Here is a 26850-nt window from a genome sequence, read left to right as displayed (position 1 = left end):
CAGGTTGTAAAAGATGGGCCGGCCATCTCCTCCATTTGTCCTCGCGGCCCCGCGGCCAGTGCTCAGCTTTATTGCCTCTGATGAGCTGGCGGTTAGCGGGCTCATTAATAACGACAGCTTGCTGCAATCAGAAATTTGTTCTCCAGAGTTTCTTCTCTATCTGTCTCTGTCTTTCGGTGTGTGTGTGTGTGTGTGTGTGTGTGTGTGTGTGTGTGTGTGTGTGTGTGTGTGTGTCTGCTATATCTATCCAGCCGTCTATCTGTCTGTCTCTCTAAGTCTAAGTCTGTCTATCTGGCTCTGTCTGGCTCTGGGTATAGCTGTGATATCTATCCACCAGTCCATCGTCATGCCTCTCTCTCTCTCTCTCTATCGCTCACTCGCTCGCTCGCTCACTAGCTCGCATAATGGAATTTAGGTAAGGCAAGGCAACTTTATTTATATAGCACTTTTCATACACGAGGCAGACTCAAAGTGCTTCACGTAGAAACATCGTCATACAATAAAATTAAATAATAGATAAGTAAAAGAAAACAGGCAAAGTTAAAAAATGAGTAAAATAAAGGCAAAGTTAAAAAAGCATTTTATTTAAACTCTAATGGGCGCTACAAAGGTCTGCCCTGGGCTCTTGATATTTAATCCCCACTCAAACACCCGGCCACCATAGACGCGAAGTGTTGTTGTAATGTTGCGTATGCTACCCTAATGTACGCGTAATATCATTATTTTCAGTGGAATAACCTCATGTTAAATGTTAATATCCGCCCAGCCTTGTTCACCGTCCAAGTTGGCGCATGAGTTAACTCGTAATTGCTGGCGCGGTACCCTGTGGCGTTCACTGTTAATTCTTTTGCTATTTCCGCACGGGAGACTGCTTTAAATGTGCACATTATGCAGCTTCTAATTCAGCCTTCTGTTGTATTTAGGCCGTGTGGTCGGCTGTATCCGCCCCCTTGTATCCAATATTAATTGGACCCAGGCGTGTTTGAATATTCAGGTCCATTTGTATCTTCATCTGTGTGTGTGTGTGTGTGTGTGTGTGTGTGTGTGAGGGAGGAGAGGCGAGTGTTCCTGTTGGTGTTCCAGGGCTTTTTGGGCGCCGTGCATGTGTTTTTTTTCTTGTTGTGCGTAGGTCGTTTTTTGCGGCGTGTGTGTGTGTGTGTGTGTGTGTGTGTGTGTGTGTGTGTACGCCGTACGCTCTCTGTGGGAGCTCGCTGCTTGAGCTGGTTCGCGTGAAGGTGAACGTGTTCATTTTTCTGGCAACATGCTTGGCAGGGATTACTGGAAGGCAGTGTGGGAGGTGAAACTCCTTTTCTTTTTTCTTTTCTTCATACATACATGAAAGGCCGGTGAAAGAAGTGCAGCTCCATTGATAATTTAACGCTTGTGAATGCTCGCGTTTTTCCACTTGAAGAAAGCCTTCCATTGTTTTGTGCACCGCCGATATCTCACTCCCGTCTTGTGAATATAGTGATTTCTCGAGCCGGGCTGTTTAAAGGTTGTGTCTACCCGTACTAGTTCCATCAGGGAGTAATGTGGCAGCAAGATCGATGGCAAAGCACTGACGAGGAGAAGATTCCCTGTAGTGTCGGTGTATAGGGTATAGATTCCCGTAATCGACAATTCCGGGGAAACGGGGTCGATGATTAAAGCCTAACAGGACAAAGACACCCGCTTGTCACGGGAACAGAATACCTCCACTGGATCTCCATAATCATTCCTTTAAATACACACATTCTGCTGATGCATCATTAATGCATGTAAGCAGATATCTCCTTTTCTCTTACCTACCTCAGGGAGGGTGTGGTCCAGGGAATGTGTGTGTGTGGGGTAGTGATCGACCAATATATCGGCCGATATTTGCAGGTTTTTTTTTGGTTTTGTTAAAAAAAAAAAATCCTGCCATGATTTACAGACTTTTAAAGTCTGTAAATCCACTTTTTAAATTGAGACTTGTAACATTTGTAATCATCAATGTGACATTTTTATGATGTAAATCGAGGGAGTCAAAAGCAGTATCGGCTCCAAATATCGGTATCGGCGTATCGGACATCGGCTGAGGCTGATGAAAAAAAAAAATCGGAATCGGTATCGGGCCAAAAAAAAACACCATATTGGTGGATCCCTAGAGAGGGGGGGGGGGGGGGGGGGGGGTGGGGGGGCTCTGCATGTCTTTGCATCAGCTTGCCTACTAAATAAATGCATGTTGAGGAAGAGGTGGGGGGGGGGGGGGGGGCGCGGGGGGCGGGGTCATGTAAAGGTACCTTAAGTGTGTCCTCGTGGCCAGGGTGGGCTGAAGGTGAAGGTGAAGGTGTGGCGTGGGGTGTGGGGGGGAGGTCTGTGGAGCCTTTCTCCTCTTAACCTCTGGATGCCCTCCCTTCCATCCTCCCCCCCCACCCCCCCCCCCCCCCCCCCCACCCCACTGTTGTTAGTGCATGCTTGGAGGGCGACGCCTCCTCCCCTCCTTCCCCCCCCTCTCTCCTACCTATGCTTCCTTATCGTTGATATGTTTATTCATTTTATCACGCCCTCCTTGCTGGTGATAAAATGTGATTGAATGCTCCAATGTCGTCGATTCAGTTTTAGGCTCTAGAGCTAAGGGTGGTGTTCTCCGTCTTGCCCTTCGCTCATCTCTCTCTGTACCTCCAGTCTCTCCCTCTCTCTATTCCCTTATTTCTTTCTTTCTTTCTTCATTTTGTTTGTTTGTCTCTCTCTATCTCTCATTATATCTATCGTATATTTAACGTAATCTAGCGTTGTTTGCTAATTGTTTTCCTTTGCCTGTGTTTCTGCCTGCCTCTTATAATCATCCCTACTACTGGATATGACTGTTGTTGTTGTTGTTGTTGTTGCTGTTGTTGCTGGGGTGAGCTGTCTAACCCCCCTTCGTTGGTTCTGTTGTGGCGCCGCCCAGTCCAGGATGACGCGGTCCCAGGCACACAGGAGTACATTATGTTACGCCAGGACTCCGTCCACTCCTCGGCGGACATAAGGAGTAAGGGCTCGCCGTTTCGTGCAAAGTGTCACGAAATCTTCTGCTGCCCGCTGAAGCAAGCCATCCACAAAGAGAGCTCAGAGCCCGAAGGTTTGTGCTCCACACACACCCCACACACACACACCCGCCCCCCCCCTTTTCCCTCCTCCTCGCTGACTTTGCCTTGAGTTGTTTATTTGTTTGGTTCATTCCTTTGGCGTTGTTGTTATTGCTGTTATTGTTGTCATAACTCGCTGCTCCCCCTCCTTACCTGTTTCTCTTGCTCTCTCTCAGTCTCAATATCTCTCTCTCTCTCTGTCTCTCTGTCTCTCATCCTCTTTCTTTCTCTTCTCTCTCTCTCTTCCTCTCTCTCTCTGTCTATCTTCCTCTCTCTCTCTGTCTCTCACTCTCTCTCTCACTGTCCCTCCCTCTCTCTCTCTATCACTCTCTTTCTCCCTCTCCCCCTCCCACTCTCCCTCCCTCCCCTCTCTCTCTCTCTCCCTCTCACTCTCTCTCTCCGTCTCCCCCCTCTCTCTCTCTCTCTCTCCGTCTCCCCCCTCTCTCTCTCTCTCCCTCTCTCTCTCTCCCTCTCTCTCTCTCTCTCTCTCTCTCTCTCTCTCTCTCTCTCTCTCTCTCTTGCTGTGCGTGGGTCTGTGTGTGGCTTCCTTCTCTGGGCTCAGCCTCTCCCTCTCCCAGATCCCTGACTGGGCTGCTGCCAGCCCGAGGCGCACAATCCAGACAACGACAAACAAACACACACACACACACACATACACACACGCACACACACACATACACACACAGGGACAAAGAAAGTGTGAGTGGGAGAGGGAGCGCGGAGGGAGGTGGCTGCTGGCCGCGTGGCGCTCCCTGGCTGCGGCGCTGGGCGTGCTGCCTTCCTTCCACGCCGTCTTCATCCATCCCAGTTACCCAGGCTCCGATTAGAAACTCCCATCATCATCATCATCATCATGCTGGTCTCTCGATCTGCTGCTGATCATTAGTGCCACTACCAGAAACAACCTCACCATTTTTCCTTTTGTTTGTTCCCATCTTCCTCATTCTTATTGCATTCTTTCTTTCTTTTCTTGTCTGTCTGTCTGTCTGTCTGTCTGTCTGTCTGTCTGTCTGTCTGTCTCCCTTCTTTCCTTATTCCTCATTTCCTCATCTTCTCCGCATCTCATTTTCTTCCATACATTCTTCCCTGCCCCGGTCCATTAGAGAGGTTCGTTGACCTTTTCCTGGTCTGTCTCCAGCTACACTATACCTCTCCTCTGGTCATTGCAGCAGCATGTAAATAAATGTCATTGGTTTCTGTATGGAAAAGGGCATGCAGTGCTGAACAGCAGAGTCCCTCTGAGCAATACTGCAATTGTTGTCTCCTTAACTTTCTGTGCGCCAAACTCTGCGACCCCCTCATTTTTCCTAGATTGTGCGTCAGCACTGCACAAAAAGATCAACTTCCTTTGTTTTCAGACGTCCACAAAACGGTTAGCCGCGTCGTCCCTCATACGTCTGTCCTTTGTCATATCATGTTTTGTATGATTTCCGACTGTCAAGAGCGATGACGATGAGAGAGAGAGAGAGACAGCAGAACAAGTGTGGGACTCTCAAAGGAGTAAATACAGGGATGGAAAGACAGACAGACAGACAGACACACAGACAGAATGGATCAGACAGATGGACAGACGAAAGGGGTGTACGCGGAGCAGTGTGGATGTCTTATTCTGTTTGGCTCTGGCACCGGCTGGACGTGACTGAATTCACAAAAGAAGGCAGGATGGCTCTTCATGTGCAAGCTGTTCAGGAGGACGGCATTACTGTCACCGCATGATGTGTCTGGTGTGTACGTGTGTGTGTGTGTGTGTGTGTGTGTGTGCCAAATTTTATTTTTCAGAACCAACTCCAGGGCTTTGATGAATCGATTTGGAAACAATTGCATTGAGGATGGGATGTATATAGACTATAGGATGAGGACAGTATAGGATGCTGTAGAAAGTGATCACCAAGTGATGTAGCCATGGTTACAATCTATCAACCTTGAATTTGATTTGGTCCCAAATGAGGCTTGGTTCTGGGCTTGGCCCACCAGTGGAAACCTTTGAGGGTCCAGGGTGAGGGGCCAGATGACATTTCTGAGGTTGTCAGAAATGATTCTGGGATGTCAGTTTTTGTTAACAGTAAACAGTGATGTCATCGCTTACTGTCGAGGTCCTGCAGGCAGGACGCTGGACGATAACGACACAGGAGTGATTACACTGTGTGGAAGTTACATCCGCAGAGCGCACGGGGCTGGCCACTACGGTTCTGTGATGTCCGCTGTTTGACGTCATCGTTTAGTTGTCGAGGTCCCGCAGGCAAAGACTCAACGACAACAGCACAGTGTGATTACACTGTGATGCAGTTAGGTCTGCGGGGCATATCGCTGAATATACTACCATTCTGTAAGGTCATGTTTGTTCACGGCACACATCGACACCATCGTTCATCGTCTCGGGTCTAAAAAAAAAAAAAAACGAGACTGTGACGACACGACGGTTCAACTCAAACCAACGACGCCGATTCAACCAGCGGAACCGATCGCCACCGACTACCGCCGTTCTGTGGTCTCGCTATTCCTTAACGCGGTTCCCATCGCGCGCTTGTGGTGACGACGTCATGATGAAACTATAACGTGACACCTTCCATCCGGAACGCGAAGGCCCCCTTGTCCCTCCCTGCCCTGTAAGCCCGGAGATGAACCTCCGATGGGATTACACGGACCATCCAGCTGTGCACTAGGAGTCCCTCAGAACTCTCCCCGGAGTAGGTTTCACCGCTCAGCTGTGCGTCTTCCTGATGAGCTACAGGGATCAAAGCAAAAGGGGGCTTTTTTTCTCCCTCTCTCTCTTGTCTCGCTCCCTGAGGGGGGAGAGGTTTTATTTTATACTTTTTTTTTTTTGTTTCCACGGCCTGATTGATTCTTGCTTGTTATGCACCTATTCACTGATCCGCCTCTTCCCCCCCCCCCACCGCTGTGCAAACGATTGCCTCTCCGGTCGCTTCGCCCCCCCCTTCTCATTCCTTCCGGTTCTTCTCTCTGAGAAAATGCCAGGCCGGTCCTTTCGTAAGTCAGACACTTCATGCAAAGTGATTAGCCTCACTTATACTCGTGATTCACGAGACACACAGACAGGCATGCCGACAGTGCCCTTCCCTAATGGACGGCCGAAAGGGTCAAAACTACGGCTGGTTTTCAACGTTAAAATATGGAGATTTCGAGCACCTCTCGATACTTACGTCCAGTCATTGTGAACCCAATCAACGCTAACCAAGGTCAGACAACGCCAGGCCAGTAAGCTTTGTTCTCTTGTTCACGCTGTGCATTCACGTCACTACACTATGTGGAGGCTATATCGGTTGTTTAATCCATGTTCAATTCAGTACTACACCTAGACTAACCGTTATTTTCATCTGGATCACCACCTTTTGGTCTCCGTTAAGTTCTCAGAAAGTAACTTATGGATCCATATTTCCTTCTGTGTTTCCCACTCTTACTGTTTCTCTGTCCTTCTTAACCTTCCTTCTTTCTTTCTATCTTTTCTTTCTATCTTTCTTCCCTTCTTCACAGCTCTAGTAATCGTGTTGGAAGTCAATGCGAAATTGACTTCCAGTGCATGAATGAATAATATGAATGATTCTGTGTGTGTGTGTGTGTGTGTGTGTGTGTGTGTGTGTGTGTGTGTGTGTGTGTGTGTGCTTGCGTTGCACAATGTTAACATTGTGGCAATTTCATAATATGCGCGGCACATGGCTGCTCCCTGACCCCCAGGGATGCTAACCATTACATTTACATACATTGTGCTGCATTACAAAACATTGCATCTGCAGTGTGTCCATAAATGAATGCATGGGAGTGGACGGCATTGTCAACGTTGAAATCAAACCCCCGAGGCGTGTATCGTAACGGGGGTATCATACAACAAAGATATTATTGTCCTGCACCCGTGGAAATGTATTTATTTACTCTGATGTATTTTTGAAACAGAAATGCGATAGAGACAACATCAATACATTTGGAGAGAGAAGAGAGAGGGGGTAACAGGAATAGAGTATCCCGTGTGTGTGTGTGTGTGTGTGTGTTTGTGTGTGTCTGTGTGTGTGTTTTTATCAGTATGATGTAATCACCATCCTCACACATAGTCGAGTTGCGCACCCGTCATCGCAACCGCTGATCGCATGCTTGTCTGCTTGGTATTTACCTGCTCTCCATGTAAGCATGGCATCACACACAGAGACCCAACACGCTCTTACTCTCTCTCTGCTCTTACTCTCTCCGTCTGTCATACACACATAGACACCCTTTCATTACATTACATCACATTTATTCCACTGATGCGTTTATCCAAAGTGACATACTTAATGTGCGTTCAACCATGTAGACACAGACCAGAACTTAGACCAAATTCATGCCGGTGCAAAATAATTCATCAAAGAAGCAACGTCCTTCAAGTGCACTCCTAAAAGATGAGTTTTCAGTGTGTGACGGATGATGTGTAGGTTCTCCACTGTCTTGGTGTCAGTGGAGAGCTCCGTTCCCCCATGAGCAGAGCCAGGACCACAACCAATCAGGAGGTTGCTCATTTGGTCCTTCTCGGCGGTGAGGGAGTAGCCAGGTGCTTTGTCGACGCAGAGGGAAGTGGACGGGGTCAGGTAGAGGGGTTGACCCTGTCCCGGATCCAGGAATGCGACTGAACCGTTCACAGTGACTCGACGTGTCGCGTCGGAGCAGCCAGCGGAAGCCGGCAGCAGTGCGCACTGGAGCAGTGTCGTGTGGGAGAACTCGGGTAGGTGGGAAGACCAGACGGGCTTATTATATTATTACAGCATTACCGCCTCACTTGTAAGTCTCTCTAGATCAAAGCCTCCGCTAAATGAGTAAATGTACCCTGTAGTCAAGGCACGTATTTGTGTAAAACTCTTCTGATGCACTGAAAGGCCCACGTTAAGTTGAGTTGGCGGTCACCTCCTAACAAAGTTTTAAAACGGGCAGGGAGGGGTTGGAAAATGAGGAAACTTTGGGGGAATTATAATGGGAAAGGAATGGAATAGCGAATAGTAGGGGTGGGATACCATTAGGGGTGGGAATCTCTTGGCACCTCACGATTTGATTCGATTCCGATTCAGAGGTCAACGATTCGATTATAAAACGATTATCGATGCATCTCGATTACAACCCAACAATATTTTTGTGTACATTTCCATGCGGCATTTTCAAAAATATATATTTACATCTGACTTTGCTACTCAGAGTTTGCTAATCACTTCCTACTTGTGTGATGATCATTAAAGACAATCAACAGATGAATTACCTTATCTAATATTATATATTAGATAAAGTCGGTTCTCTTGCGCAGAGAACCCGCCGGCAGAAAGGAGTTGTCTGTAGCACTCTGCAGCAGGCGAACAGATTTAATTCAAAAAACAAAAAAACAAATTATTAAATTTGTTTCAGATTATTAATTTCTCTGCATCGAGACGGAATCGTTCCAGAGAGAATCGCGATGCATCGAAGAATCGGTTATTTTTCCCACCCCTAGATACCATGGTGGATAGGATGTTGGACTGTCCGCCAAATAGGTCCTGGGTTCCAACCCCAATGTTCTCGTCCCAGCAGGCGTTCTCGAGGGAGGTGGATGACCCCTTACCTGCTCCTACATGGCGTGTTTCCGGAAAGCCATTCCAAACAAATCCAATTCTTGGTACCACCCTGTCAGTTAGTGTGTGACACGCAGCAGACCTTTGATACACACGCTGACACAGAATGAATTACCTGGGCTCCCAGGAGCCTCCTCTGTATCCTCCTCTGACGGACAGGATGTGTGTGTGTGTGTGTGTGTGTGTGTGTGTGTGTGTGTGTGGGGGGTGTGTGTGTGTGTGTGTGTGTTTAGGTTTGTGTGTGTTTGTGCAAGCAGAGCCATTGGGCGAGATGTCAACTTGACAACTCGCCCACACACACACACACACACACACACACACACACACACACACACACACACACACACACACACAGTTGCGGCTTTGTGGGCTAATGCTTTATCCAAGACAAGTAAAAAAAAAAGATGATTCTTATATCATTATTATTTTTTTTATACGAGTGCCGCTGCTATTGTGGTTAGCCTCATTATTGTTAGCGTGGATAGCACCATTAGCCTATTGATTTGTGTTCCCTGGTGACACTAATGGAGTGTGTTGCTGGTCCGTATTACAGTATAAGCAAGCTCTAAGCTGTTGAAGCACAGCCATGAGCCAAACTGCTGCGTCAAGCCCCTGCTAATGGAGGCTAACAGAGAGGTTTCTGATGGATGGGAAGACAGAAATAAACCACAATAAACAACATTTCCCAAAATTCACACATTCACACAAGGTAATGTATGGCGTATGTATGGTAATGTAAGTATAAGGTCAGGGCGTATGCCTCAGTGTATGTTTTAGGCATAATGTATTGCGTACATCTCCGATAAAACTACCTGAATCATATTTTGTTCAGTTTTTTTCTGGCAAATAGGCGCTTACTTTGAGTGCATTGGACGTGTATTGTTGTCCAACCTTCTGTGTACAGAGTTTTCCATGTGATGGGAGATAGTGTGCCGGCCAGATGTTTATCTACCTCTGCCACCTTGTCGTCGATTAACAAGACTTTTTTTAGGAAAACACAATGGTGGATTTATCCTGAAAATGTATTCTGCGTCGCAGGAGTTGAGAGCGAAAGAAAAACAGACGGTCTGTGAAGCGGCGATAAGTCTCAGCACATCCACTCATTTGCATGCCTGCTTCCTTGGCCAGTGTGTCTGGCATCATTCTGATATTTCTACTTTTTTTCTTTTTTTTTCTCCATTCGGTATAAAAAAAACAACAAACACTGTTCTGAGACAAATTGCCGCCGGCCCAAAAAAACATCTCCGCGAACACCAAATGAGAAACGTTGAGCGCTTTGGCGTTGTCTTTGGGCTTGTTGTTGTTATTGGAAGCAGGAACTATGCTGGGAACTGGCAGAGGGGGGACAGAACGGGATGGGATTCCACCGGAGGAGTTGACATGATGTTCCTACCAGAGCCTTCTCAGCCTGGAACACAGCAGGCCCGTTCGGTGGGGGCGTACCGACAGCGGGAGGAGGCGTCGTCGTCTTAGATCCGGGGGTTGGGTCAGAGATGATGTAAAACATGGGCACGGTTTGTCCCCGGAGTTGCTTGGCGGTGTGCCCCCGACGGCTGATCCTCACTAACGCTGGTTTGTGAACGCTGCTGCTGTCGTTGTTGTTGTTGTGAACACCCCCCAAAAAGGCTTCACCGTACAGCACGACATTCCATCTATAAGAGGAGTCATTGTTAGTATATACAGTATATGTGATATATATTTATCTATATATATAGATATATATATATAGTATTATTAGGGAGAGAACATTAGAGATCCTGTTCTACTATGGAATAGCGCATGCATCTATGCATTCAATCCACCCACACCCGTCTTACCATACAGTGTATAATCGTATACTTTGTCTTGTATATACCTTATACATGGAAGTGTATCTTTTCCTTAGATCTGGCGGTAATGCCGTGTTTCAGTAGTGTCTTGTGTTCTGAATAATGTAAGCAGGCACAACAGTTTTCCCTTGTCTCTTTGATGGATTGGCCTTGTTTTAGGCGGCCAGGCTATCGTTTCAGCTTCTAGTCCGTCCTCTCCTTGGTTGTGGTGTCTATGTACTGTAAGAGGACGAGGTGTCTGGTTGTGGAGACGTTTAGGAGACTTCCGTGGCGTCCAGTGGCTCTCACCTTAGACGACTGTAGACTCTGCTTTTCCGGCGCTTATTCTACTTCATCCTCAAGGCTCCGGAATAAAGACAAGCTTACTAGAGTTCCTTTGAAAGGCCGTTTGCTGAGCTTGTCACGAATTATATCCGTGTTACTTTTGAGCAGAGAAGACATCCCATTACACTCAAGCGTGCAGCTTGAGCATGAAACAAAATTTCCTGAATATTAGGGTTTGAGGAGCGATTTCACTAAGGAGCTCATTCCGACTGGCGCTATCAAACGGCATTTTACTGCCCGTCCATCAGCGATTTTCAGGCCTAAGTGTAGCAGATACAGCAATACAGAAAGAGGTATTCATAAATAATGCACCGGCCTTATGAAGTGATACTTCTCCACGTGTCAAACTTCAGTCCCCTTGGGATTTTTGCAATGTATTTGCACCGTTGAGTTATCGTTGACGGGAGCTGAACATGTTGTCCATCGCCACTTTGTACTTGGATACTGGGAGGTGTCCAGAAAGATATATAGGGCTGTATTTAGGCAAATATATCCACATGCACACAGGTCACTCCTGTGTGTAGTCACTCCTGAATTCACACGTGTGTGTGTGTGTGTGTGTGTGTGTGTGTTTGTGAGTGTATGTGCATATGTGTGTGTTTGTGTGTGTGTGTGTGTGTGTGTGTGTGTGTGTGTGTGTGTGTGTGTGTGTGTGTGTGTGTGTGTGTGTGTGTGTGTGTGTGTGTGTGTGTGTGTGTGTGTGAGAGAGTCTGCGGTTATGTCTATTTGATTGCTCCGTAAGACCTTGGGCCTTATGGCAGTCATTAGCGCTTGTGTTAGCTGCTAATCCAGTTGCTAGACATATAATTACACAGCCCCACACACACACCAGACCAGGTCACGCAGCCAAACTGACAGCAGTCTGTTGCTGTTTCTCCGAATATCCGGTGACACACGGACAACAAATTGATTTTGTCTTTCAAAATTTGAAACGTTGAACTCAGAAAAGATCTGAATAGACTCTAGAGAATCAAACTTGCTTAAATGACCCACGAATAAACATGATTCTCTGCCTTATCTTATGGTGTGTTCTGTGTGCATTGGCTGTGCGCTTCACCACTGACACTCGCGGTGACCCAGGAGGACACAGCATAACCCCTAGACAAAGACAAGACAACTTTTTTTGGCCAAGTATGCTCACACATACAAGGAATTTGGTCTGTGCATTTATCCCATCCGTGGATTAGTGAAACACACACAGAGCACACAGTGAACACACAGTGAGGTGAAGCACACACACTAACCCGGAGCAGTGAGCCGCTGCAGTTACAGCGCTCGGGGGGCAGTGAGGGGTTAGGTGCCTTGCTCAAGGGCACTTCAGCCGTGGATGTGGGCACGGGAGAGCAGTGCTCAACCACTTCCCCCCTGCCCACGTTTTTCCTACTGGGTCGGGGATCGAACCGGCAACCCTTCGGTTTAACGGTCCGCCTCCATTCCGTGGGCTTGTGTGAAGCCTGTACCATCTTGTGTATGATGTCATGGTTACCAGGCAGACTGAGAGCCAGCGCTGCTGATCCTACCCAAGTAACGGCTCGTCGCGTAGTTGGCACACACGCCGCTTTGTCTCGCGGACAAATCCGTGGTTCATCTGTCCCGATTCTTGTGCTTTTTTCCCGTGTCTTTCGATGAGCCTTAGATGTGTTGCAGAAACACCTGAGGTTGGAGGTGAAGGGACACCCTGGACCTATGGTTAACATGGTGCGGATCTTCATTATTATTTGATTTGTGATCACATTTTTGTGTGTTCATGTCACACACGTCGTCTTTTGGAGAGCTTCTTTGTTAGTGAGAAGCTACTGATTTTCATTAGGACCTGTTCAAATTGTTCACTTCCCTCAGGCATGATAAGTTTTATCCATGCTCTTTTTATATTATGAAAGCACAAATTTAGCATTTATTTGATACTTACTCACTCAGAATGTCTTCTGGGGGTTTTCGCCGGTCGAATAGCCTGGAAATCCAGAGTTCCTGCGAGAGCACAATTTGACATCACTCTGGGAACGAGCAATATAATCCCTCCCCGATGCCCCTCTCCCAGCACATTAACCAATCACATCGGTGTATCTGATATAGGCGGGCCAAAAGCGTTGCTGTTTTACCAATCGGATACTGTCTTATCTATTGGTTAGCTCTTGGTTAGAGCCAACCAAGAGCTATTGGTTAGCTGGTCTGGATACGCCACCCCTTGTATACTTTTGATTGGTTGTAGTGTTATCCAATTGCGTGCAGTGATATTTTCAAATGCATGCTTGGTGCCGCCCCTCAAATTGGGCCATTTTCATTACTCGTTGCCAGACCCTACAGCTTTCTAGATGTGGGTCTGGATTTCCAGGCTACCGGTCGAAAGCAATTCCACTGAAATATAATTTTTAAATAATTTATGAAACAGTCACAATTGACCCTAATCCCAGATGATGTCAAAAGTAATAGAACACACACACACACACACACACACACACACACACAACACGTGCATCCTGTTAGGCTTGTGAGCAGGTGTGAGTGCAGCAGGGATGGGAAATTATGCGGTGCTAAAAGGCAGAACCGCCACCCAGACGAAGCTTCTAAAATATTCATATTTTACTTTTGCTTTAAGTATACACTTCAGAATCCTCACACTACTTCATGTGGATGGTTTCATAATATTTGCCAAACTGCCAAACCTAACCCCGGATCCAGCAGGTCTACTGGGTCCCGGCAGGACCTCAGAGGGGAGACGGCACAGGTCCTGGGCCTGGAGAACTGAACCGACAGGGGCAGAGCTACACCGAGTGCTGTTCTAAAGTTTCTTACGGCTGTCTCCTCCTCGTCGGCCTCACCCTGCTCCTCCTCCCCCTCCCCCTCCTCCTCCCTGCCAGCTCCGCACCCTCTGTATCCTCCTCCCCCCCCCCCTCCCCCTCCTCCTCCTCCCCCTCCTCCCCTCCTCCTTTTCTCACTCCTCCTCTCACTCCCCCTCCTCCTCCCACTCCTCCTCCTCCCCGTCCTCCTCCTCCTCCTCCCCGTCCCCCTCCCCTCCTCCTCCTCCTCCTCCTCCTCCTCCCACTCCTCCTCCTCCCCGTCCCCCTCCCCTCCTCCTCCTCCTCCTCCTCCTCCTCCCCCTCCTCCCCCCCCTGTGCCTGCTTCAGCGCCGACCGCTATGCTAAGACATCCATTGTCATCATGTTACCATTGATTTTACTCGGCAGCTAGTCGACGCCGCGACACTGTGTGCGAGTCTGTGTATTTGTGCGTGTGAGTGTGTGTGTGTCTGTGTGTATGCCTGTGCGTGTGAGTGTGAGTGTGAGTGTGTGTGTGTGTCTGTGTGTATGCCTGTGTGTGTGTCTGTGTGTGTCTGTGTGTGTGTGTGTGTGTGTGCTCCGAGTTTAGCCCACATGACCTAATTAACGACTCACTTCCGTCCACTATCAGCCCGCGTCTCCTCCTGTCAGGGAGTCTGGAGGCTTGTGGAGTATGGCTCCACCCTTAAGGGGGCGGGGTTTAAGGGTAAACAAACAACAACAAAAAAAACGATTCCCATGTCAATCAGCAATCAACATAATCACGCGGAAGTAATTACTTCATTGATTTGCGTTGGTGTTCCTGTTCAAATCAATCATTCCAGACAGCCTCGCGGGCCGGGTTATTCTGAGGCCTTGGTCTCTGGGTAGTGGTTAACGTCCGGGCCTACCATGTCCCTGAGCCCGGGCAGGAGGGGGTGGAGGGGAGGAGGGGGGTGGTGCCACACAGGAACAGTGTCCTACAAGGCTGGTGTGGATGTGGCGCTAACTGTCTGTTCTTTTTTTTTTTACGAATTCTAATAGCGGATCAATAACGGACAATAAAAGATGATATCGTCCAAGAATAGAATCCGTCTTCTCCATTTGGTCGACCGAGTGGAAAAGCTAAATAAAGCTTAAAAAAGAAAGTGCCTTTCGCCGCTTGAGGATTGGAGCTGGCAGCGTCGGAACAAACCGAGTCCTAGCTTTGACCTAACGTTCCCCCGCCGCGACTGCACGTTGGGGGCCGTTTATCGTAACGTCACCAGACATCCAGCGCGAAGCAGGTGGCGTCTGGGACGACGTCTGTACCTCGAACCCGGCTTTCCGCTCCCCTTTTGATTCAGTCCTCTTTGAGCACAGACTGGCAGCGCTTCACTGCGTGTCTATTTCTGACGGCTGCTGCCGGTGAAATTAGCCAAAAAAAAGCTCTTAATTAAAAAACACACATTTGTGTTCCTCTTCCAGCGAGAGCTTGGCTCCCGCGCGCTCCTGGTTGTCAACAGAGGCCACATGGTGTGTGTGTGTGTGGGTGTGTGTGTGTGTGTGTGTGTGTGTGTGTGTGCGGTGACTAGAAAAGAGGACGGGATGCAGAAGGGAGGGTTTTGACATGTGATGCGATCCATATTGCCACGCTACCTCTTTATTGAGTCATCGTCCATGACTTGTGAGTTCGGCTGTGCGATCGTCCCTTCTGGCCAAGAAAGGGAAGGAGGATAAGTACCCTAATCCTCCAATGATTTATCCTTCATCTGCCTCCTGTCCTGGCGTCAACAACCGTGTGGATGCTGTCCCGATAACAATCGTTTCGATACTGACTATCCCATTTGGCAGGGTGTGTGTGTGTGTTTGTGTTTGTGTCAGTTTGTGTGTGTGTGTGTGTGTGTGTGTGTGTGTGTTTGTGTCAGTTTGTGTGTGTATGTATTTGTGTGTCATTTTGTGTGTGTCTGTGTGTATCGTCTTTTTGTGTGTAGGTGTATGCGTGTGTGTGTGTTTGTGTCAGTTTGTGTGTGTATGTATTTGTATCATTTTGTGTGTGTGTGTGTGTGTGTGTATAGTTTTTGTGTGTGTAGGTGTGTGTGTGTGTGTGTATCTTGGGTATGTGTGTGTGTGTGTGTGTGTGTGTGTGTGTGTGTGTTTGTGTGCGGGTGACTATAGCTTTCTGCCTTGTTCGGCCTTGTGTATAAAACTCGTCGAAGTATACTCCCATGTTTATATCTTATATGTGCAGGTTGCTCTGCTGTCCTCCATTGAAAGGAGCAGTATGGCCATCTGCCTGTTCTGCTCTACTGCATATCATCCTCATTCTGTAGGGGTCAGTATCTCAGACTATATAAACTCATCCCTGCTTACTGAATGGACCTGTGTGTTTCTGTTTTTCCTCTGTGAGAACACACAATATCAAACCTTCATTAACAAAATCACTTTGGTGTGCCAATTAAGCTTAAGACCATTTTGTGTGTACGCGTCAGCCTCAAATGTAAACAACAGCAATAAAGCTCTTTGGTCTTAATGATTAAAGACATTTGGTGACGCTCTTTTCACTCTTATTGTGTACTAACGCGTGTTGATTCCAAAAGACGAAAGTGCCATCGCCCCTATCGTTTACATTTGTGGCGAGAGCGCACTCATGCTAAATGCTCTTCGACAGAATTGGTACAACAAAGTCATTTTGCCAAATATGATGTCTTCTGCATCTTATTAACGCATGTTTAAATGAAGCCAGGACAGACGGCGACGTGGCTTGATCGCCCAGACCAGAGTGTGGTCAAAACATTGTGTGCTGTTGGGGGGACATGTCGCCGCATAACCCTTCAGAGCGTGGGCTGTTACCGTTTATAAATGTTAGGTTAGCCTCGCTTTACATGTGACCCCCTGCACAGCTGTCACTCACAATCGCCTCCCACCTAACTGTGGTCCCTTTCGGTACCCACAATCCCCGGGGGCTGTCACGACCGCTGACGAGACCGTGATGATGCACGCACGCACACGCACGCGTACGTATGTCGCGTCACTTCTATCAGTGACGTCGGGAAATGCTACTCCGGTGACGTGATTTCACCGATGTTACATAAAGGTTATTAAACCGGGTCCAATTATTTGCCTCTCGTCAGGGAAACAGCCGATGAGTAGGATGCGAGCAATTTTATTAATCAACAAATTTTATCCAAGGAATTAGGGCCCAGGGGCGTGCTGTGTTTCTGTGTGTGTGTTCTGTCACCATTTCCTCATTTAGAAGAGCGTTTCATCCAAAGCAACCTTCACTGATTCATTATACATGCAAGAAGACGATAGGGGATTAGCATTCAACCTGGTGCCTCGTGTGCCGTCGTGATTCTATACGTGTGTGTGTGTGTGTGCTGTTTGCGTGGTGCGTTGCGCGTGGCGTTCTGCATTGTTCTGTGTGTGTGTGTGCCCTGCATGGCTGTATGTGTCATATTGACGGGCCGGCCTCTCTGGCTCAGCATTAGTCATTCAGAGCATGCGAGCCAAGCCATTTCACACTCCGCTTGGATCCGTTGATGGAGGTTGTGTTACATGGTTACAAGGTAGTCATAACAGACACACACACGCGCACACACACACACACACACACATGCGCACGCACACAATGCATGCGCGCACACACACACATTCTGTGTCCTTTCTTTGCGTAAACTGAAATATAATATATTTTTGTTCAGAATTGTCTTACTCTAAAGTATGTTTATTGTACCTCATGGCCTTTGTAATCCATGGATTTTTAATCCATGGCCGTGCTGAACTACATTTTTATATTTAATTGCCGTTGCTATGATTAATTGATTGTGTGTCCCTCGCGGCACACACAGACAGACACACCCGCACATTATTTATTTGTATGCAGGGGGGAAATGTCCCCCCCCCCCCCCCCACATACAAATACATTTGCTCTAGCAAAGATAGCCATTAGCAAGCATTCCAATGTTTACTCAAGCCAAGATGGAAAGTACAAAAAAATAGAAAGAAAGAATCAACTAAACTAATTAACATGTGGCATCGGTTAAATTGACTTGGCAAGAGGAACATCGGATGACTATTTTCTCATCAGCAGCCTTTTTTTTTTTTGTAAAACAACAAAAACAAAAACAACCGAAAATAAAATGTCTGTTATGGCTGATGCTCAGCTTCTGGAATCACTTCAGTGAGAATGATTCACAACCTTTATCCCTCCTGGATGACTAATGGACATGCAATTACTTTATCTCCTAGACAGAAAGACACACTGGCAGAAAGCTAGACAGCCGACTTTGAAGTGTATGAAAACAAAATCTGTTTTTACTGAAGGTGAGAGGTTGGAAAATAATTACCGCGCTCTGTCACACTTCACTTATTTCAACGTCTGAAACTGAGTCATGGTCTGCACAGATGAAACGACCACAGCGCTGGACTCCTTCCATTGACTGACTCTCTAACTTTCTCTCAACAACTTTTGACTTTTTTTAGCGATTTCAAACGGTCACACACTTTTAGAGCCTTTTCTAAGGATCACAAGGTGCACACACAAGTCCAGCGGGGCTGGAGACACGGACGGGGGCCGGGTGAGCAGCTGAGATGAACGATTGCTGAGATGAACGATTGTACAATCAATGGGGGAAACGCTTCGGCTCGCGGGTGAGTTATGGTGTCTGGGTCACCGGGAGGACTCTCCACTCCACAGTTTTAAACTACTGATGAGCCACCGAGGTGGAGAGCTGCCTTCCAGCTGTCTCACAGAAAGCCCGGACGGGCAGGATTCTTCCTTCAATTGCCACGCGTTCCAATCCACCGACGCCGGCGTAGCGATAGATGCGTCGCGACGTAGGGGGCAGACAGACAGGACAAATGGACAGACAGACTGAATGACAGACAGACAGACAGACAGCAACAGGCAACAGACTCGGGTTAGGGCAGCAGTCTCATCTGTGCTGCGATCCGTGCTCCCCACCACCTCCACTTAGCTCGGAGGAGCCTTGGATGGCTAGAGGGGGGGAAGGGCAGCCGTTGGTGGGGGCAGGGTGCGTGGGGACTGTGGGAGGTGTTTCACACCCAACCCCCCATCCTCTTCCCGTCTCCGTCGCTCCCGATCCCTTTTTCTCTCCATCTCTCCATCTCTCTCTCGCTCTCTCGCTCTCTCTCACTCTCTCTCTCCCTTTCTCTCTCTCTCTCCATCGCTCTCTCTCCCTTTCTCTCTGTCTCCATCGCTCTCTCTCTCTCTCTCTCTCTCTGTCTCTCTCTCCCCAACACACACGCACGCCCTCCTACGTATGTGCCGTCACCATGGCAACACGTGCCGTCGTTCACAGCGCACAGCTCGGGGGGGGGGGGGGGGAGCGGGGGGGCCTTAGCGCGAACTGGGAGATGATGATGATGATGATGATGATGATGATGATGTGGTGGAAAAGGAAGGGACGTGGTGGTGATGGTGGTGCTACGGACCGGTGTACCGCACACAGAGGCACCATGTGTCAGTGAAACGGTACCATAGGGTTGGACGGGTGGAGAGACCCGTCTTCTCTTGGTCGTCGGGGGTGTAGTTGACGTGATGGGGTTGGAGGTTATACCTCCTTCTGTTGTCTCTTCTTTATCATGTATTTGGTCGATGGGCGTCTTCACACACATCTTTGGTCTCCAGTTTTCGACCCCTCTATTAATAACCGATGGGGGCAAGGTCAAGTTTGCCGTAGAGTCATCGCTTTCCCCTGGTAAAAAAAAAAAACCTTGGACTGTCTAAATTTAGAAAAAAGCATTAAAATCATGGCAGTGTGTTACCGGCACGGCCGCAAGCTGCTATGAAGAAGGGACGCTGTTAATTGTTTGGTCATACCTCATGAAGCAAAGGTCAGCGTGCCGTTCATCCTTGACAGTACACATATTCTCGTTGTCCATTTATTTTCCCCCCCTGAGGTGCTGCCCTCTAGTGGCCAGAGACGCCAACGACAGTAGGGGTTTTTCCTCGCCTCCTCTTTTTAACGGCAGCGCAATTATCCAAACTGGTGGAGCGATGAAGCTAGAACGGATGGCTAGGCTACGCGCACTGTAATCACAGGTTGAAGGAGAGTTTAAAAGTATATTGACATACACGGCCAAAGTAAACACACTTCTATTCCATTTCCAAATGAACAGTGCGTGCACACCAAAATACACAAAGGTTAGACAGAATAATAATACTACTATAATTATACCTAATACTCTACATAATATACTTTTAAACTCTCCTTCAGACTGTGATTACAGTGCGCGTAGCCATCCATTCTAGCTTGCTGAATCTCTCTCTCTCTCTCTCTCTCTCTCTCTCTCTCTCTCTCTCTCTCTCTCTCTCTCGTGTTTATTTTTTTTTCTCTCTCCCTCTGTCTTTGTATGAAATCCATGTGCTTGCATACTGAAACCCTTCCTCCCTCTCTCTCTCTCTCTCTCTCTCTCTCTCTCTCTCTCTCTCTCTCTCTCTCTCTCTCTCTCTCTCTCTCTCTCTCTCTTTCTTTCATGTTTATTTTTCTCTCTCCCTCTGTCTTTGTATGAAATCCATGTGCTTGCATACTGAAACCCTTCCTCTCTCTCTCTTTCTCCCCATGGTGGTTCGTGATGAACCTTGCCCTGGCTCAGCAGGGGGGGGGGTAGCTCTCTGTGTCTGGGTGCCCGGGGGAGGGTGGGGTGGGGGGAGGGGGGAGGGACGGGACGGGAGAGACGGACAGAGTGATGGGCGATCGAGGGCAGAGCAACATGTGGTTACCATGGAGACATTTGTTCATCGGGGTGCGTTCTGCTTGCTGTGTGCACTGTGTCACACATTTACATACAGCAGGCTTTATGTAGCCGGCATGTGAAGCCAAAGACACCTTTGCTGTGGCGGTATGGGGGGCGCGGGGCTGCGTGAGTGGGTAGGATCTGTCTGTTTGCGGAGCCGTCCGCCCGTCTGTCCTCCATGACAGGCTCACAGTTCAGGAACAGAATTGAGTCGCAGATGGTCTCTACTGGTTTGGTTTGTGCCACAGGTTTTGATTGATTTGGTTCATTTACATTATTTCCAAAAAAAAATGGTAAGGCTGTTGAAAGAAAGTGCTCGTTACCTTACCTTATAAAACCCTTACGAGGGGAAAGTATCTGTAATCGCCACCGTAACAATCAAAGTTCAGCTTGTCTGTCTTGTAACCCCTGCAGATCTATACTTTAGCCTTATAGTGTTATATAAAGGTCTGTTTTTTACAAAGGAACCTTCTCCAGTCGCCGCCATTAAATACTGTGATTCCATAGACCGCTCATAAAAGAGCATTGACATCACTGAAGGTCAAACATGAGCAGCGGAGCACCTATAGACTGGAGCACTTTATCCCATTAGGGAGTCTGATCTGCAGCCTATTAGATCTGTGTGATGGAGTTAGACTGGTGTAAAAAAGCACTGGTTGATATCGGATAATTTACATCATCTGGCTCGCATCCGTAATACTATACCACGCCCAATCGATATACAGGAATATTGAGCACAAATAAATCTTATGTTTCTGTATTATGTTCCTGACCTTGGATGTACAAACGCCAGATAAGGACAGTACAACCACTGGTCGTGTTTGTGTGGTTAGATGGATGGTATGGGTTACTTTACTACTGGGTTACAGTCAAGGCCGGCTGCGGTACAATCAACACGTCCCTATTTATGTTTGTAATGTATATCATGGATGTATTTATTAATGTGTTTGTTAATTTTGAATTGATTCATCAGGGTTCTTCATTTATGGATGTAGTCGAAAAAGTCGTATGCGTTTGTAAGCATTGTATGCGTCAACGCTTCAGACTTGCCTGCCGCCATTCACGGTGCATTCACGCCATCTAGCGGCCAAACATGCAAACAATCAATTCATCATCATTACCTCAGCGAACACTGAGATTTGCGAACCATTTGCGAAATGCTTTTATTATCGACGGGCATGATCCAGAAATAAATTAATTGTTTTCATATTTGGTGTTCTTTACATAAACACCGTGCACACGAAGACTATTCCTCTGTTTATCATTAGCAGGCCACCCACCAAACATGGAAATATAATCAATTTCTGCTGTGTGCAACAAAGAAAGATTGTTTGCTCAGGGACCAGGCGAGCAAACGCGTGGTTCGTAAAATGACACATCCTATAAGTTTAGACAGCAAAAAAAAACAACCTTGTTATCTAAAAGCCAGAATGAATGCACGTTGTCCTTCCAGTAAGTCGATATTTATTTTTTCAGTGGAAAATAGAAAGGCCTGCATAACCCGTTTAGCCGATGCATTATCGTCTCATTTTACATGATTTCTGTAACATGAGCGCCAAGTCTCCTCCGTCCCACAAGACACAAAGCACAATCTCCGCCCATGCGATTTCCACCACTTTTCTCCATCACTTTTCTCCAGTATTGCCCACTGAGCGCAGCACTGTCCTCGCCACATTTCACCAACAGCCCACTGGATGAATGTTTAATGAGCGGTTGAGAAGTCATAATGGAGCATCGCTAATGTCCTTTAATGATCTTCCTGTGTGGCCCCTCCTCGGAGCTTCTTCCACTACGCCCAGAACCGTTTACTCTCTCTTTTTTTGGACCAATGTTTTGAACTTTCTGGCGTCTCACGACTATTCGCTTTGAATTCAACGTCCCGGGACTAATCTGTGCGTACACAGATCGCGCTCTGCTTAGGAATGATCATGAGCTTCCCCCTCCGAAAGTCCGTATCAGGTAGGCAAGCAGTCGAATTTGCTCTATCACATTAATCCATTGTTTATACTGATAAGGTACTCTTTTGTTTTTAGATGGTCACTTATTCGCAATATTTTTTGTCCGATTGTAGACACTGTAGCTATGTCGTTTGTTAGTTTATATCTGCATGGTAACTCACGGGACAGAGCTTTTCGTTCAGCTTTACTCTGAGCGGTCTCTGAGCTCTCCATGGTGCTGAATCACCGATCGCTCCAGCAGTTAATCCTGCTGAGGCGATCAGTAACTTTGAGGCGAAGCTGTTCTGTCCTTTTCTGTAACTTTTGTTTCAGAAGAATTTCGTAGATGATGAAATTAATTAATAGAAAGGAAATGCACTTTTTATTATTATTATTTTTTTACATAGACCTATGATAACAGGACGTACCAAATATTAAACCTACTTCATTGTACGTTAGGATATTTCAACACTACTCATAGCCCATGAGTATGCCACTTGTATTCAGGCAACATCCAGGCCTGAATCATTTGTCGAACGCGTGTCATTTGAATGATCGTTAAAACTGGTTCTGAGCAAGCAGTTCCAGCCCAGACCTGTAGATGGCAGTAGAGGGGCGCTGTGCCTTAGCCGCGGGAGGCGGCAGGAGGCGGCAGGAGGCGGCAGGGGGCGGCAGGGGGCTGGACCAGAGGAGGGTGTGTGGGGACTGCTTTCTACATCGGCCACCGCGTGCCGTTCGTCAGCACCTTACCTCAGTGGAGGTGCTGGCATGTAGAAACCATATCGTTTCCGCGGGATCACCATGGGGGCAGTTATAGTATATGTATATTTGTATATATGTATATGTATGATATATATGTTATAGTATCGACATGCCATTTGATGGACATATGCAACGATCAAGGACGACCAAGCGTGGTCTCCTTTAGGGTCACCCCCAGACGAATATTACTAACTTTAACCGACCCTGAGTAACTTAAAGTCTGCGTTTGAAGGTTGTGAGAGGCTAACGGGGACACATCGAGGTAAACAAAACAAAAAACGTTTGAAAATGAAAAAGACCGAGGTCATAAACATAGACAGGGCTGGGTGTCTGAGTTTAGGTGTGTGTGTGTGTGTGTGTGTGTGTGTGTGTGTGTGTGTGTGTGTGTGTGTGTGTGTGTGTGTGTGTGTGTGTGTGTGTGTGTGTGTGTGTGTGTGTGTGTGTGTGTGCGTGCGTGCGTGCGTGCGTGCGTGCGTGCGTGCGTGTGTGTGTGTGTAAAGCAACAGAAGCACGCATCTTGGAATCCACCCATAACAACTTAAAAATGTTCGATTGTTGATAAGTAGAAATGTTTTGATGTTGAGATAATGAGATTGGTTTCACAAAACAAGAGAGTGGGCCTTATCGATAGCATTACCTAACTTTTTTTTTTTTTACCGACGCACTTGAAGAAAAAATAATTGAGGTTATCGCTCTCTTCATTTCGCTCTTAATTTCCCTTTCGTTCGTTTCTTGGTCACAATCTGCCTTCATCCACCCCCCTCTCCCTCTCTCCCTCTCTCCCTACCACACATTCTTTAGCCTATTCTGAGATTCTCACGGTGAATTTTTCAAACTTTTTTTTTTTTAGTTCACAGCACAGATAACAGGATATCTACACAGCGAATCCTCTCGTACTGTCGGCTTCCCTTCAACACAACTCGTCCCTCCTCCCTGCTCCCTCCTCCCTCCTCCTCCCTCCTCCCTCCTCCTTCCTCCTTCCTCGGCCGCGCCGGGTTCTGGGTGGGAAGCGGTTGCAGCTGAATCCGCGCTTTCCTCCTGCAGGCGCGCGGCTGCCGCCTCTGAAGCGACGCGCCGCACACCGCGCGTGGCTCGGCTTCAGTAGAAGAAGAAAAAAAAAAAAAAAAAAAAAAAAGGCAGGAGAAAAAAAAAGAGCGGCGTTCTCCGCAGTGATTCTCTCTCGTCCGATCTGCTGCCTTGCCTTTAAAAGCTTGTCAGCAGCGGATAGAGCAGGGCTTTCATTCGTGGGAGCAGGCTGGAAGCATCACGTTGGCTAACAGGTGTGTTTTGGATGGACTTTTTTTTTTTTTACTGCGACGTCTACGATAACCCGCAGGTCTGACTTTCCGTGCTTTCACGTCAAGAAAGGATCACGTTGAGAGAGAGAGAGAAAAAAAGGCTTTCGGAGGATAACAACAGAAAACTTGCGTCTCCAGCTATGTTGCTACCGACATAAGGGAGCCGGAGGGACAACTCCGTGGAGCACTAGAGTGGTACATTAGTGCCTTTTTATTTTTTATTGCGATTTATCCTACTTCTCTCTCACCCCCCCCCCCCCCCCCGCCCCCTCTCCCCTACGCAGAAACACAACCCTAGTTGCGAAAATCGATCAAAGCAACCTTGTGCATAAGCGCATGCATGACTTCAAAGCAACGCACCGACGTGTAGAGCCAACTGCTTTCGTCTACCACGTTTATTATTTCATTTTTTTTTTTTTTTTTTTTCAACCACTGGACATTTGGGATTTTCCCCTCGAATACGAGTTTCGTCATTCAGGCGAGTGTTTCCCATTTCATTTTAACACTACTAGTCTGGAACTTGTGTCCAGACCACCGCCAAACTGGCCATGGCTGCAGCAATTGCCAGCTCCCTCATCCGGCAGAAAAGGCAGGCGAGGGAGCGGGAGAAAACCAATGCTTGCCGCTGTGTCAGCAGTCCGAATAAGGCCAAGGGAGCCACCGAGAAGCCCAGTCGATTGAGCGTCTTTTCCCGCGTCAAACTCTTTGGCTCCAAGAAGAGGAGACGTCGGAGGCCAGGTCTGTTTTGCGGTAGACGATCGTTATGTCACATTGTCTATGTTTTCACTGAGTCAACGAACTTGTTTTTCTTTTTTATTGATTCAAACCACTAGAGGTTTGATTATTTTTGCCTATTTTTTTTAAAGCGTTGATAGAAAAGGAAAATACTACAGAGGGGGATTATATGGGTTACTATTAGACTACCCATAGAGGGGAATTAGAATTGTTATGAGGCATATTACTGGTTGTTCACTCCAAAGGACCATGATATATTATATTACAACACAAATGGCCAGCCTGTAAAAACAAAAACGTAATCATATGCTAGGCTTTAGGCTTTTAGATACTTGGGATACACTATAGACTATTTGCAAAAAACATACAAATGTACATACAAAAAAACATTTAACCATTTCTCAGCAACTTTGAACAAAAGTAGAGCAGTGGACATCAGTGACAAAGTTTAGCTGAGCTATGTTGGACTGGCAAACTCCATACAAGACCACAACATATGTTTTAGCTTCAATCTGATTTACCAGTTTCACATTGTGGCATTTCAAAAGCCACCATTTCTCCTCTGAAAGCAGGAGAACTTCCAAGCGGAGAAGCAAACATGAATAAATGAGCAGGGTGGCTTTTATTTTCCGGGTAAGTGCCCTAGGACCAGTCAGGCATCTTTCTCTGGGGTTTCTGCACAACACAGGAGGAGAGAAGCTCCTGGCTATTTGGACAACCCACTTTTATACAAAGCATCTTACTCTCTTCAAATACTGTGAGTGCATCCAGTCCTAGCTGTGTGGTAATCATACCCTTAACTGTAGCACTGGTGATGAGTTCCTTAACCAGTGGAGCTAGACTGGGACGGAATGTTTTTCTCATTAATATGAATAATGCGATGTGTAAACAGAACATCAAAGCCCACGGTAACCAGTGCAGCGGGGGATTGCTCAACAAATTCTAGTTATCATATACTTCATTAAATAAGCTGATTGTAACTGAAAAATGAAAAACTTCCCCCTGGAAGTCTAAATGAAGACTGTAAGAAGGAGTCTGCTCGGGGTTTATTACCAACCCATCCGGTTTCCCTTTTCCCTGCTTTGTTGTGGGAGGCAGGTGTACATCTGGGGCTAAATCTACAGTCTAAATGTACAGACGGCTGCTGCTGATTCACCCTATGGCTCCTAAACACTCTCCTCCTCTCTCCCCCTTTACCTCCCCAACCCTGTGGCTCCTAAACACACACACACACACACACACACACACTCCTCTCTCCCCCATTACTGTCCCAACCCCATGGAGGAAGCCACCAGGCCCAGGGAATAGGGGTGTGTCCATGTCCGTGTCCGTGTGTGTGTGTGTGTGTGTGTATGTGAGTGTGAATGTGTTTGTGTGTGAGTGAAAGAAAGAGTCTATGTTGCTGTATTTTTGTGTGTGGTGATAGAGAGAGAGAGAGAGAGAGAGAGAAAGAGAAAGAGAGGGAGTCTGAGTCTGTGTTTTGTGAGTTTGTGTGTGTGTCTTTATGTGTGTTTCTGTGTGTTTCTGTGTGTGCCTTTGTGTGCGTGAGAGAGTGGGTGGGTGTGTGTGTGTGTGTGTGTGTGCGCGTGCCTGTGTGTGTGTGTCTTACATAACACAACGTGTAATGCCACACTTCACACTCCAGCAGGAAAAGTGGTTGGGCGTGGCGGTGAGAAGGTGTCATCGAATCGAATATTCTGCGTGTGTGTGCACTAAGTCCATGACACACACACACACACACACACACACACACACACACACACCATGCACACACACACACATTATAAAAAGACCCCACCC

At 47.3% G+C, this 26850-nt stretch overlaps 1 protein-coding gene across 3 annotated transcripts in view; it reads left to right on the top strand.

The window, feature by feature from the left end:
- Positions 1 to 26850, top strand: part of fgf13a (fibroblast growth factor 13a) — a gene marked incomplete at its 5' end in the record, with an annotated part of 90940 nt that overhangs the window by 40249 nt on the left and 23841 nt on the right. The window contains one exon of one of the 3 annotated variants that reach the window (XM_084469478.1): positions 2912 to 3082. In XM_084469478.1, the coding sequence (XP_084325604.1) occupies positions 2912 to 3082 (171 nt within the window). Of the gene's footprint in view, positions 1 to 2911; positions 3083 to 24863; positions 25054 to 26850 lie in introns of those variants that run through there. The other 2 variants (XM_084469479.1, XM_084469480.1) reach the window with 2 other exon arrangements.

This window comes from Micromesistius poutassou (genome assembly GCF_964030765.1).
Source record: "Micromesistius poutassou genome assembly, chromosome: 6".
Classification (NCBI taxonomy): domain Eukaryota; kingdom Metazoa; phylum Chordata; class Actinopteri; order Gadiformes; family Gadidae; genus Micromesistius; species Micromesistius poutassou.
This window is presented reverse-complemented; position numbering and strand designations above follow the sequence as displayed.